General features: G+C 39.6%; 1 protein-coding gene across 1 annotated transcript; it reads right to left on the reverse strand.

Annotated features, from left to right (window-relative positions):
- Positions 1–1,203: 1,203 nt before the first annotated feature.
- Ms4a3 (membrane spanning 4-domains A3) lies at positions 1,204–10,512 on the reverse strand. The gene is made up of 6 exons (XM_026411661.2): positions 10,357–10,512; positions 8,605–8,742; positions 6,003–6,059; positions 3,123–3,281; positions 1,805–1,906; positions 1,204–1,284 (listed from the first exon to the last, which is right to left on the reverse strand). Exons 1-6 carry the CDS (start codon positions 10,510–10,512, stop codon positions 1,204–1,206), a joined length of 693 nt encoding a protein of 230 aa, XP_026267446.2.
- Positions 10,513–13,100: the final 2,588 nt, after the last annotated feature.

Here is a 13,100-nt window from a genome sequence, read left to right on the forward strand (position 1 = left end):
TAATTTTTTTAAAAAATAGTATGATATTTGATTATAAATATTTTTAGATAATTCAATTCTTCTTGCATCAGTATCAAACTTACACAGGATATTACTCTGTTTGTTCGGGCTTCATTTGAAGTGTTTGACATGATGAACAAAATAACTTCAATGAAAAATGGGGCAAAATGATTCAAAATAACAACTTATAATTTAATCTACAAATTTGTAACACAATGCCAAATATGTGGAACTCATTATTCATTGAATGGATGGATCAATAAATCAACCATCATTTCATGGATTTCCCAGTTTGCTGGTAAACTCTGAGACAAGAAGATAGGACAAAGTCCATAAATATCAGTGTCTTACAAGTTATAAACTTCAACACCTTCTCAAATTGTTCATGTACCATAAGAATTGGGTGGAGACAGTTCATTAGGATTTTCCATAAGATTCTTTTTGGAGAAAGCCCTTACTGGGAATATTTTTAAAAGCAATACAAATGAATGAAGCAAAGCCAAGACAGGAGAGAAATTATTTGCTACAAGCATCATTTGTACAATAAAAGTGAAATTCATGTCTTGTTGAGTCAGAAGTGTAAATTCAATTTCAGGTGTGGTTAAATTGACTTCCATTTTCTGAATTTCTCCTGTGTGGCCTTCAGCTAAATTCTTAGGCTATCTTATCTCATGGCCTCCTAATAGCTACGATTTCTACTCATAATTTAAATTCACATATTTTATGAAAAACAAAGTCATAGTTCACATATGTGGTGATGATCACTTTTTATTTGACAATTTTTGTAATGCTGCTGTTGGCTAAAGTCAAGAAGAATATTTCTGTGCTGCAAAAATAAATCTGACTCATCTTCCTTCCTACTAGGTTGTCTGAAATGAGATTTTAGGAAGAAAACATGAAATAGTGCTTATCATAGCTCCTTTCCTTAAACCTCATAAAACGATGAAATAGGAAGAAGAAAGAGAAATAATTTTTAAGGAATGACTTTGGCATAGTGATAGTAGAAGTTACAAATCCATGAATTCATAAAGAAATACATTGATTCATCCATACCTAGAACACACTAAAGACATTTATGATTAGGACAGAAAAGCCTCAGTCCAAGTTTCCATGAGATTGGTGCCATGAGAGAAGAATTGAGTTTCATCAGCTCATGTTTTCCTGAGTTCCTGAATGAAGCTCTGATTCCTTGGAGATTTGAGGTTAAGTTTTGATGCTCTCAGAATTACCTTCATTAGGAGGTATTCCTCCTGATTCCATAGAACTGGGAAGTGAAGAAATTTCCTGCAAAACAAAACATTTGTCTCTAAGAATAGGATCACATCTCCTCCTCCCATCTCTTCCTGTTACCATTAAATCATCACTAATAATATTCATCCAACTTATTACTACTTGGATAAAGATGATGTGCACAGTCTTCAGAACAAACATCAGAAGAAAATGAAAAAAATATTTTTTTTATTTTAAAGTTAGGATACCTAAAATCTAGGGAAAATATGTGATTTTTTTCTACAAAAATCATATAGCTAGAAAGTCACAGGTTAAAATGAAATAATTAAAATTAACTCCAGCTGCATAAAAAAGCATCCTCTTATGTATTAAATACGTTGTTTCCTTTGCATTTTCACATTTGAGTTCTTTTCTGTATTTCATTCCATCTCCAACATTGATGCAATGTCTAACTCCTGGAACCCCAAGAAACATTGCCACATCAAAGTTTCTTTCCAATTCTTCCAGAAATAACTTCAACCCTAGACAGCAATCTGCAGACCAGGCAATTTATTCGTCATTTAAACAAACCCACCTCTCTTGAATTACAGCAGTTTCCTTTGCACCACATGGCTGAGAGGGAGATAGTTATGCACAATTCCAGCAAAGTGAAGATGAGCATTAAAGACACCAAGCCCTAGGGGAGATGGTACCTCACATCAAACACAATGGAAACATCCTCAGGAAAAATCTGTCAGCAGGAAACCAGACAACAGTCTCCCTCCCACAAAATGCAACAAAGATAATCCCAAATTAGATTTAAGACACAAACTCTGTAGAAAGGCTGCACTCTTAATTCAGCAGCAAGGGAACATTTTCCCTGGAGAGAGAAAGGTGAACGATTTGTATATAAATTCAAGTGAACTAGTCATGGGAGAGGGATCACAGAGGCAAAATTCTAACACTATTGCTAACATTGCTCAGTTAGAAAAGAACTAAACTAAGGAAATGAGTAGGTAATTTAAGAAAATGGAGAAAAGTGATCCCTTCTCTGTTTTATCAATAGCACCTCATAGCTGTTTGGGCATTTACGTTATCCTTAGAAACTAAAGCAAAAAGCTGGTATAAACACAAAGTAAACATTGTTGGTTTGCTAGTGATCTTTCTATATCACTGAGGCACTTAGAAGAAATACAATTACAAACTTTTCTGGAGGAAAAATGCCACTAAATCCACAAAAAAGTCAAACTCAGGTAAATATAAACTTAGATAATTTAAAATTTAATAAAGAAAAGGCAGACACAGATTTCTATGATGATGCCAGAAAACAGGAGGATCAGGGATGGATAAATAATAATTTGGCAATCACTGGGCTGCACTCAACACACTTGAAGGACAATATTAATTTCTAAGTTGACTTCAAAGAGGTATAATATCTAAAACACAGACCAAAAAATCATGTGGCAGCCTATTAAAGAGCTTCTTTTTCAAAACATCATAACTCGGAAACTCAGAAGTGAAGTCAATCAAAACTTTTCAGACTTCAGAGAAAGTTGTATGTCTCCCAAGTTTGCTTTATTAAGCAAAGATACATGAGATAAAAATTTTTTTTAAAAAAAATAGCATAATAGAATTCATTGTAATGTCAATAATAATATAACATGATGTGCTAAGTATTGCCTTCATTGCTTTTCAAATATTATTTCATTCTTACACTAACCCTATGATTTTCCTCATTTTAAGAGTGAGAAAATTAAAATACCAACCTTATTTAATTTTCCCTTCATTACAGCACTAATAGGCAGCAAAGACAAATTTAAATCAAGGTAGCATAATATATGACATATTGTTTTCTGTACATTTTGAAATGTTTAAATTATCTTCTATGAATAGACATAGTTTTAATTGCCTACATTTGATGAGGAACCCAGGTAATTGCATAAATCTGGAGACCGGGAAGACTGACAACTCCTGAGGGCCTGGTTATTTAGTACTAGATGTATTAAGAGAAAAACGATCCCAACTAAGGCAATTGTAGCACTGGCGATGTTCATTCCAAAACTGTTTTGCATCTAAGAAAGAAAAAGAACTTTCCATTAATATATGTGGCCCTCTTTTATCCCTCGGCAATAAATTGTTTCTACAAATATTGACTGATTGACACCCAACAATATTCTAGATGCAGGACAAACATGAATGAACAAAACCCCCCACCACCCATGGAGCTTCTGTGCTAGGAATTAAGATAAAGGAAACGATAAACCTACTAATAGGAAATATATATAGTATTTCGAAGCAATGAAGTACTTTGGGTTAATAAAATTATGTAGGGAGAATCTGAAAATCCAAAAAAAAAAAGGAGTGGAGATTTGTGATATTAAATGGGAATAAATGACACGTGGGGAGAGGACCAAAGAACTTATGTTACTCCAGATGTCTGAGAAGATGCATAGGGAAATGTCCAAACAGTCAGAAACACTCGCTCACAGCCCCAAGGCCACAGTGCTCCAGGGAAGCCAGGTGACCAAGGCCATTGGAGGCAAAGAGAGAAGATTAGGAAACCAAGACAGAAAATAATGGAGAGCCAATCACACAGGGCCCGGTAGGTCCTAAAAGGATTTTGGTTCTAACTTTGAGAAAAATGCAATGCTACTAGAGGATTTTGAGCGAAGGGGTCATAGATTTATTGCTAAAGGGCTCACTCTATCATGGTTGATAGTAAAGACAGGGTCAGGAACAGACTCTGTGAGCCCCATGAGGAGACAGGTTGGTAGATGGGATGTAGGGTCATCAGTAGAGAGAAGAACAAAGCTCAAACTCCGACCAAGCTTGGAGGCAGAGCCCACAGGGCTTGCTGACATACTGGATTCAGGATTGTGACAGAAGAGCCAGGTAAAGTTTCAGGCCTTTCATCTAGTAACTGGGAAAGATGGAGCTCCCATTGGCTAACATGCAGAAGACTACATGGAGGTGGATTCAGGAGGAAGATGCAGAATTGGGCTTTGGACCTTTTTGATATTTAAGTGGAAGAAGGCAGATATGCCAAACTGATGCTCAGGAGAAAAATCTAGTATGGAAATATTTGCCTTGGGGTTGTGGGGTATAGAGATGTTATTTGAAGTCATGAGAAAGGATGAGATCACCAGAGGACAGAGTATAGGTTGAGAAGAGCAGGTGGCAAGGAATCGCACACTGAGGACCCTAACACCCAAAGATCAGGCACAAGAAAAGGAACCAGGAAAGGAGATGAGAAGGCGAACCCAGAAGACAGGAGGAAACCAACCAGTCAAGGTGGAGGAGAGGGCAAGGGAAGAAATTCCTGGAGGAAGAATGAGTGGCCAGCTGTGCTAACCCTTGTCATCATTAAGTCAGATGAGGACTGAGGATTGCCCCGTTGTTTTAGCAATGTGGAGGTTTCCAGTTACAGAGGTGTGGTAGGGAAGAAAGTAGTCTTACTAAAGTAGGTTTGGGTCAAACTGTGTGTGTTTGTATGTGTATGTGTGTACATTTACTTAAATATATATATATGTATATATATACATATGTATATGTATATATATACACACACATATATACATTTTTAAGTAACTAGATGCTCATATACTGATTTAGAAAGATCTAGTAGAGAGACATAAACAGGAGTGATACATTTCTGTGGGGAAAAACGAAAGGAATATAACACTCAGGTAGAAGAATCAGCTTTAAAGGAAACCAGAGAGTTCACCTATGCCAAGAGGCTCGAATAAGAAAAATATCGATGCAGATCTACTCCACAGAGTAGGGGTTGTAGTGGGGTCTGAAAGCTCTCTTTCGATGGCTTCTGTTTTCTCAGACTCTCAGAACAGAGAGCAAGGACATCAACAGAGAGTGGAGGTGTAAGAAAAGGGCCTGGTGTTTGAAGATGAATATTGTTATGGCTTAGATTTGAGGTGTCCCCCAAAAGTTCATGTGTGAGACGATGTAAGAAGGCTTAGAGGTGAACTGATGGGGTTATGAGAGTCTTAACCCAATCAGTGAATTAATCCCCTGAGAGGGATTCACTGGGTGGTAAGTAAAGGCTGAAGGATGTGGATGGAGGAGGTGGGTCATTGGAAGCTTGCCTTTGGAATATATATATATTTTCTATCTGGTGAGCGGAGTCTCTCTCTCTCTCTCCACTTCCTGATAATATCCTGAGCTACTCTCTTCCACCACACTCTTCTGCCATGATGTTCTGCCTTACCTCTAGCCCTGAGGAATGGAGCCAGCTACCTTTGGACAGAGACCTCTGAAACTGTGAACCCCCAAATAAGTCTTTTCCTCCTCTAATTGTTTTTTTTGTCAGGTCTTTTGGTCACAGCAGCAAAAAGGCTGCCTAAAACAAATATGACAGTAAAATAGTCATCGAGGGAGGAGGAAAAGTGAATGCATGGAATAGGAATGTGGAATATAAATGGCTGGGGGACTCAGCGAGAGCACATAATAGAGAGCATCATTTAATCAGTGACTAAAGGAATGGAATTTCTCACTCTCCGTTTCAGGAAATCCTATCCTCAAAATAATTAGAATTGGTTAAACCAAACTCACAAAAACCAAGAAGCATTTTTATGAAATATTTTGTAACCATCCCAGATAGACATGTCCACAATTTATATGACTTTCTGAAACCCTCTATCTGAATGCTCTAACAAAAGAACCTTAATTTTCTGGTACATTAAATGACTCAGTGTGATTCGTCAACCTCTATCTTTCCACCTGTTTGTAGATCATTTATTTTCAGTCCTGTATTCATAGAGAAAAGAACTGCCACTTACCAGCATTCTTGTGGATTTTCTCCCTGCTACAACAGTCAAGGATCCTGAACTAATAAACTGAAAATGGGAAGTAAAGGAGATAGAGAATATTAAGTCTCAACCATGTGCTTCTTGGCCTTCTCTGAATTAGTGGATGCCTAGCGTTAGTTACACAAACCTCATTTCTAATCTCACACGCTAGAACCAAAATTATACTTGATGTTGCTCATTATTTTATACAACTAAAATTTTAAAGTAGTTTGTATTTTAAGAAAGCTTATCCTCTTTTCATTTTGTTTTACGTCTGGCTTTGAACAAGTTTTTGTGATTATAGACACTTTAAAAACATATATACATTTAGTTAATTCAATAGAATTATAGTTATGTTTATGTTTATATTAAGTATATGAAATTATATATGCATGCATTTAGAATATGATTTCTCATATTTCTACTCAGGCTGCAGATAAATGTCTGAATTATTGGACTAGATATTCCAAGAGATATTTTATAAATCTAAGTGTCTTTATCTATGTACCCTATAGTTTTTAAATCTTTAATAATAATCCTATTTCTGTGATACTAATTTTGATACACTGAATTCTCACAATAGTTATGTTTTCTTAACTTTTATCATTTTTAATTCCTCAGTCTCACCACCCTTCACCAAATCATTCCTGTAGATTGAGAGAAAAGTTGCCAAAACCATAGAGAGAAATCTTGCTTCTTAAAATTCAGCTATTGGATTCCAACTGAACATACAGGAACCATCTATGGATTCTGCTTCACATAAAGAAGCAGAAGTTATCACAGGACCCTCCTCAGCCCCTCTGTAAGAGCAGATGCTCTGTGTCCCCATCCCTGCTCTCTCTCATATTTGTCCCGTCACCTTGATCAAATCCCTGCCAAATCACTCCCCACCTGTTTCTTCTTCTGCAAAATGGAGGTGTGTGCATCCCCATTGTTGAGATCACCTACCTGATAGCAGTGTGGAGATAAAATAAAATGATACATAAAAAGGACTTAAGTATTTGCCCAGCACACAGAAAACATCCAAATTGTCAATGATAGCTAAAGTTTTTATATACATTTTTGCATTTAATTCTAGAGATCCAGAGAGGGTCCTCATGCGATTTTTACCATCCTGGTGAGGAAACTGAAGGGCAAGAGCTCATGTATTTTCTGATATCACACTGCTCATCAAGATGAGCCAGAGAGAGATGAGAAAATAGAAAGGATCATGTGGTCAGTACCTGACAGGGCACGGACACATTGGGGTGAGGACCAGGCTGTGGCTGTAGGTAAAAGCAGGCACAGAGGGCACATCATAGACCTTAGACTGTGCTCTGCAGTGGTATGGACCAGAGAGAAGCTTCCAGCAATTGTCAGTTTTGAGTCTTAGTGTTGATGATGTTAAAATGAGAAAAAAAAACAAACACTATCCTCACTGAAACACTGCAATCAGTATTCTCTTTTCTACAGTACAGTATGGAAATCCACCATTTAGGTGGTCAGGATTTATTATGCAAAATACATTTAGAAAAATTCAGAGCTTAACTAGCATCAAAATAATATTATCTAAAACATGTTTTGGACTGTACCCAGAAATAGTATATAATATTTTCTCAGAATATGAACTCTGATTTTGATCAAGAAATAGCCAGATTAAGAGCAATCTTCTTTTTCTGCGTTTGTTGTTGTTTTTAGCAATTTCATTTTAAAGGAGAGTAAAGTTTGGAGATTTGGGGAGAAAAAAAAGGAATGAAATATTCATTTTTAGAAATTTTTTTCCCTTCATTTGCCAATAACTGTCCTATTCACTACTTTCAATTAAATATCTCCATCTTACATTTTATAATAGCTGCTTTATTTTTTAAGTTCAGTTCAGAACTGGACATAGGTAACTTGTCAAAGATCTAGCACTAGGGATAAACAAGCAAATAATAATGATATTAGTAATAGTGATAATGATAATGATAATAGCAATGGCTGATTAAGAGTTTCTATTAGCCACTTTAAAAAATGAATCTCAGGCAAACAATAATCAAATAACAAAGATGAACGAGTAAATTCCAAAGATCACCTAGGCCCCCATCTATGGATTCTGACTGAACACGTAGGAACCATCTATGGATGGGGTTTTTGTTTGTTTGTTTGTTTTTCTGAATACATTTTGACCCAGATAAGGGAAATGGCTCTTCTGATTTTCCAACAGTGATCCAAAGAAAAATTTCTTATCTCCCAAGCCTGGACTCTCAGCTGAACCACAGGGCAATACTCATTCACCAGTACTCATTTTTCATTGGATTCTGTTAGTATCCATAAATTTAACCTCTAGATACTAAATTCCTGTTTGGGACTTGAATGTGCTTAGCAAATACAATTTCTTGAATCAGAAAGAAAGGGACTTCTTTTCACCTTGCTTATGTCCAAAACTATAATTTAAAGCCACCGTATGTAGCCTTCAAACGACCTTCAAATGACCTACAAACAACATTTTCATAACCAAACATAACCAGCCTCTTAATTCAGAATATAGACTATGAACTTGAGGGAGTTCATGCTTCTAGCTGTTGCATCTAAGAAATGATCAATGAATAGCCAGGGGGAAAGGGATACTCACAAGCACAGCGCCATATAGTGGATACCCTGTGTAGAACGTGAAAAAAAAGAAGTGCCTGAAGAAATGGGTCAGGAACTCTGAGGATCCCAGGAAAACGCCCAAAGCCAGAATCACCACTCCATTCAGGATCTGCACCGCCTCCAGGAAGAAAAGCAAAAGACAAAACACCATTTTAGCTTCCTTCAGAAAGAAGAGATCATGGCTTCCAGTGGTCAAAATATGAAGCCTAATTGCTAGCGATGAACATTTTTTCATATATTTGTTGATTGATTGTACATCCTCTTCTGAGAAGTGTCTCTTCAGGTCCTTGGCCCATTTATTGATTGGGTTATTTGGGTTTTTTTTGGTGCTTAGCTTTTTGAGTTCTTTATATACCCTGGAGATTAGTGCTCTATCTGATGTGTGAGGGGTAAAGATGTGCTCCCAAGCTGTAGGCTCTCTATTCACCTCACAGATTTTTCCTTTTGCTGAGAAGAAATTTAGTTTGAGTCCATCCCATTTATTGATTCTTGATTTTAATTCTTGTGCCAAAGGAGTCTGATTAAGGAAGTTGGGGCCTAATCCCAATATGGAAAGCAGTATGGAGATCCCTTGGAAATCTGGGAATGGAACCACCATCTGACCCAGCTATCCCTCCCCTCGGTCTATACCCAAAGGACTTAAAAACAGCAGACTATGGGGACACAGCCACATCAATGTTTATAGCAGCACAATTCACAATAGCTAAACTGTGGAACCAACCTAGATGCCCTTCAGTGGATGAATGGATAAAAAAAAAATGAGGCATATGTACACAATGGGATATTTACTCAGCAATAAAAGAGAATAAAATCATGGCATTTGCAGGTAAATGGATGGAATTAGAGAAGATAATGCTAAGTGAAGTTAGCCAATCCCCAAAAAACAAATGCTGAATGTTTTCTCTGATATAAGGAGGCTGACTCATAGTGGGGTAGGGAGGGGGAGTGTGGGAGGAATAGACGAACTCTAGATAGGGCAGAGGGGTGGGAGGGAAAGGGAGGGGGCAGGGGGTTAGAAATGATGGTGGAATGTGATGGTCATTATTATCCAAAGTACATGTGTGAAGACATGAATTGGCGTGAACATACTTTGTATACAACCAAAGATATGAAAAATTGTGCTCTATATATGTAATAAGAATTGTAATGCATTCCACTGTCATATAAATAAAAAAAATATGAAGCCTAAATAAGCTGGGCCAGAGCATCTCCTAGGAGGTTCTTGTTCCACTCCATCCCCATCAATTCCAGTGGCAAGACTTCATCGTCATCTGTCCTCCTCCCCCCCTTTTCTATTCATTCTCACAAAGTCTAACTCAAATAAAGGAGCAGAAGAACAACGCAGATGTGCTGGAAAGACAAGAGTCCCAGTACCTTCCCAGCAAGCTTTGGGGTCACAAGGCGAAGGAGGCAGACAGATGTTAAGCAGTATTCTGCTCGGCCTTTCTCTCAACAAAGTTTTCTTAATTCAAAATATAGACTATGGAGCTCAGCCTCAGACCAAGAATGAAGGGGGCCGTGGAGTCCTTCCCCCACGGTGGGACAGGCTGCTTTCTGCCATTAGAGGAGGCCTCTCCATGGCTGCTTCTCAGGTCGGATGTGTCTCAGACTTTTCTTCATCGTTGACTTAGTGATGAATCACTCAGAAACTCCTCCTGTTGGCCCTGCACAAAGGTTTCCACATGACGATTGTTTTCCTTTCCTTTTAATTTCTAAACGAAGGCTGACTTACCCCAAGGGCCTGCAGGACTCCCTTCTGGTGATCCTGGGATCCCTCCATGAGCTGGTAAGCAGAATTATTCACACACTCTGGTTGGGCCTGGCCGCCCAGGGTACTGCCTGCAGAGACCCTGGGTGGCTCTGCCTTGTTCCCTTCTTCAGAGGCCATTTGGGGTTGTTTACGGCTGTCATGGAAAAGAAATCCAAAAGCTTAAAGTTTTCCCCTTTGCCACGTGCTAATAATATTTTTGGTGTGTTGGAAGAGTTCCACTCTGTCCACGCACCAAAATGATGGACCACAGATGGAGCCAGAGGGCAGAAGACAGAGTTGACACAATGCTCTGCTCTGTTCCACCCTTCTAAGGGCCATTCCCATGCCAGAAACATGTTTCTCTGCAAGCTTCACCCAGCAGTCTGCTCTTCTGCCAGACGGAGTCTCACCCCGTGCCATGCTCTCACGATGCCCCTGGAGTCCTGGCCGTCTGAATGAAGCCCCCCTCTTGCTTACTCTCAGACTCCCCAGCTTCCTTCTCTGGCCCCTTAATCAGGCTGAGCTTCAGTTTCTAGAATACTTGTCTGAGTCTCACTTGCCTCTCATCACTGGGACCCAGTGCCTAGCCCACGTCTATCATGTGGTTGGCACGCAGCTAATACACAGTTCATAAAGGAACTTTGGTCCAGTATGACATAGCCATGCCTCACAGATGACACTAGACAACATGTCTGCAAACTGGATCCTCTCACACTTCGAACCCCAGGCCACTCTGGAGGGAGGAAATCTAAGCACGTTCGTGCGTTTAACATTTCTAAACCGTCAGAGAGAATTTTCAGTCTTCAGGTAAAGCAGGTTATGTTCTGTAACTTTTGGTCAATTTAATGTTAAAAAATCAGAGAAATAGAAGTTTCCTAGGAATTTTCCAATATTCCCTATCCAGCTCTGAATGTAGCAGAAGTTGGTGTAAGTGCTTTGCTCATGTTAAATAATTTAGTTCTCACCATATCCATTTGAGTGGTTACTATTGTTAAGACCCTTTCTTTCTTACAGGGGAGGAAGCTGAAGAACAGAGAGGTTAAGTAAGTTTCCCAAGGCCACCGGCCAGTGATTTCATGAGCTAGGGATCATAGCCTGGGACTCTGGCTCTAGTTATCATTATACATATCATTCCTTGGAGTTTATGCTGAAATTCACTCACCAAGCCCATACAACCCTCAGGAACATGCAAACCATTTCTTGCTGTCAAGACTGGCAGCCTTTTGGAATTAACATGCATAAGAGGTAGGTGTGTGTGTGTGTGTGTGTGTGTGTGTGTGTGTGTGTGCGTATCCCTGCCCACATTTCCCAAAGAAATAACTGCATGTCTCCATTATATTTTTTATCATAGCACCAGAGTCACATTCACACTCTAAGTAGAAGCCATCCTTATGGATGAATATTTCCACAACTCCATAAAACAATAGCAAAACACTTTATAGACATCCCAAGGGAATCACTGGGAAGCAGCAGACCAGAAAGAAAGGGGAATTTCTACCAAGAAGGAACATACAGGTATTACCTGGGGGGCTTCAGGCTTTGGCAGACTTCTTTCCACCCAAGTCCATCTTCTGGAAAGTAGGAGACACTCAGGAATGATCCCCAGGGTGTCTGCTCCAGAAAACAGCAGCCACTTCCTCCTCAGGCTTAACGGATCTTTCCCTTGTGCAACACTTCACTAGAGCCAGTGAAAATGTGTCCCTGGCCGATTGGAAGGTGTGCTAATCACATGTGCATTTATGGCCTCTCTGACCATCAGCTTCCCCAAGGCTGAGCAATAAGTAGGAAAGTAACTGTCGGGAGTAACTGTCTTCTGGCTTTGAGATGTTGCTTAACCCATTGTTGGAGCAGAGATGATATCTCGGTCAATGGGAAGGGGTTGTAGAATAGAAGAGGAGAGCTGGTAGAGTTGTGTAGTAAGAAAAGAACAGGAGTAAAAGGGAGGAGGGACAGTGGTCACTGAGACACTTAGACTCTATCCGCTGCCAGCAAAGGTACCAGGTACTTTACATGCATGACCCTGTTCAGTTCTCACAGGTTTTGAAAGGTGAATTCCTTTGTCCAATATCGTAGATTAACAATGCTAATTTAGTGTAAATGCATTCAATGATTACTGTGTACAAGTTACTGTTTACTTGTATAAACTCCTGCTAGCCTCACTGTAGCCCATGACCTAGGTGCTTCCATTAATTCAATATGATGGAAGACAAATCTGTGGCATAGAAATGTTAGCCAGACGTCCTCTCATTTCATGAATTATCTTAGTCCACTTTCTGCGGCTGTAACACCATACCACTGACAGGGAAACGTGTCGATAACAGACGTTTACTTGGGCTCATGGTTCTAGAGGCTGGGAAGCCCAAGGCCATGGCACAGGCTTCTGGCGAGGGCCTTCATACTGCATCATCACATGGTGGCGGGCCAGTAAGCACCACAGGACAGACAGGATGCAGGCCACACTTCATCCTTGGATCAGGACCCCATGCCCATGAGGACTAACACAACCACAGTGATATTAACCCCTGCCCCAAATCCTGGGCAGCCTGGGTGGCGACCTCCTCAGGCCTTGCACAACTCACTCCCATGGCTTTCCTGGGTTCAGCCCATGCCTCAGCTCACCCAGGTTGCCCTCTCCTGTCTCTGAGACTGGCATAGCATATTGGTAGCTCTGCAGTCCCGGGGTCAGCCGGTACAGCTCTCTGTGGTATCTGCACCCCTGCAACAAG

Source organism: Urocitellus parryii, chromosome 4 (genome assembly GCF_045843805.1).
Source record: "Urocitellus parryii isolate mUroPar1 chromosome 4, mUroPar1.hap1, whole genome shotgun sequence".
Taxonomy (NCBI): domain Eukaryota; kingdom Metazoa; phylum Chordata; class Mammalia; order Rodentia; family Sciuridae; genus Urocitellus; species Urocitellus parryii.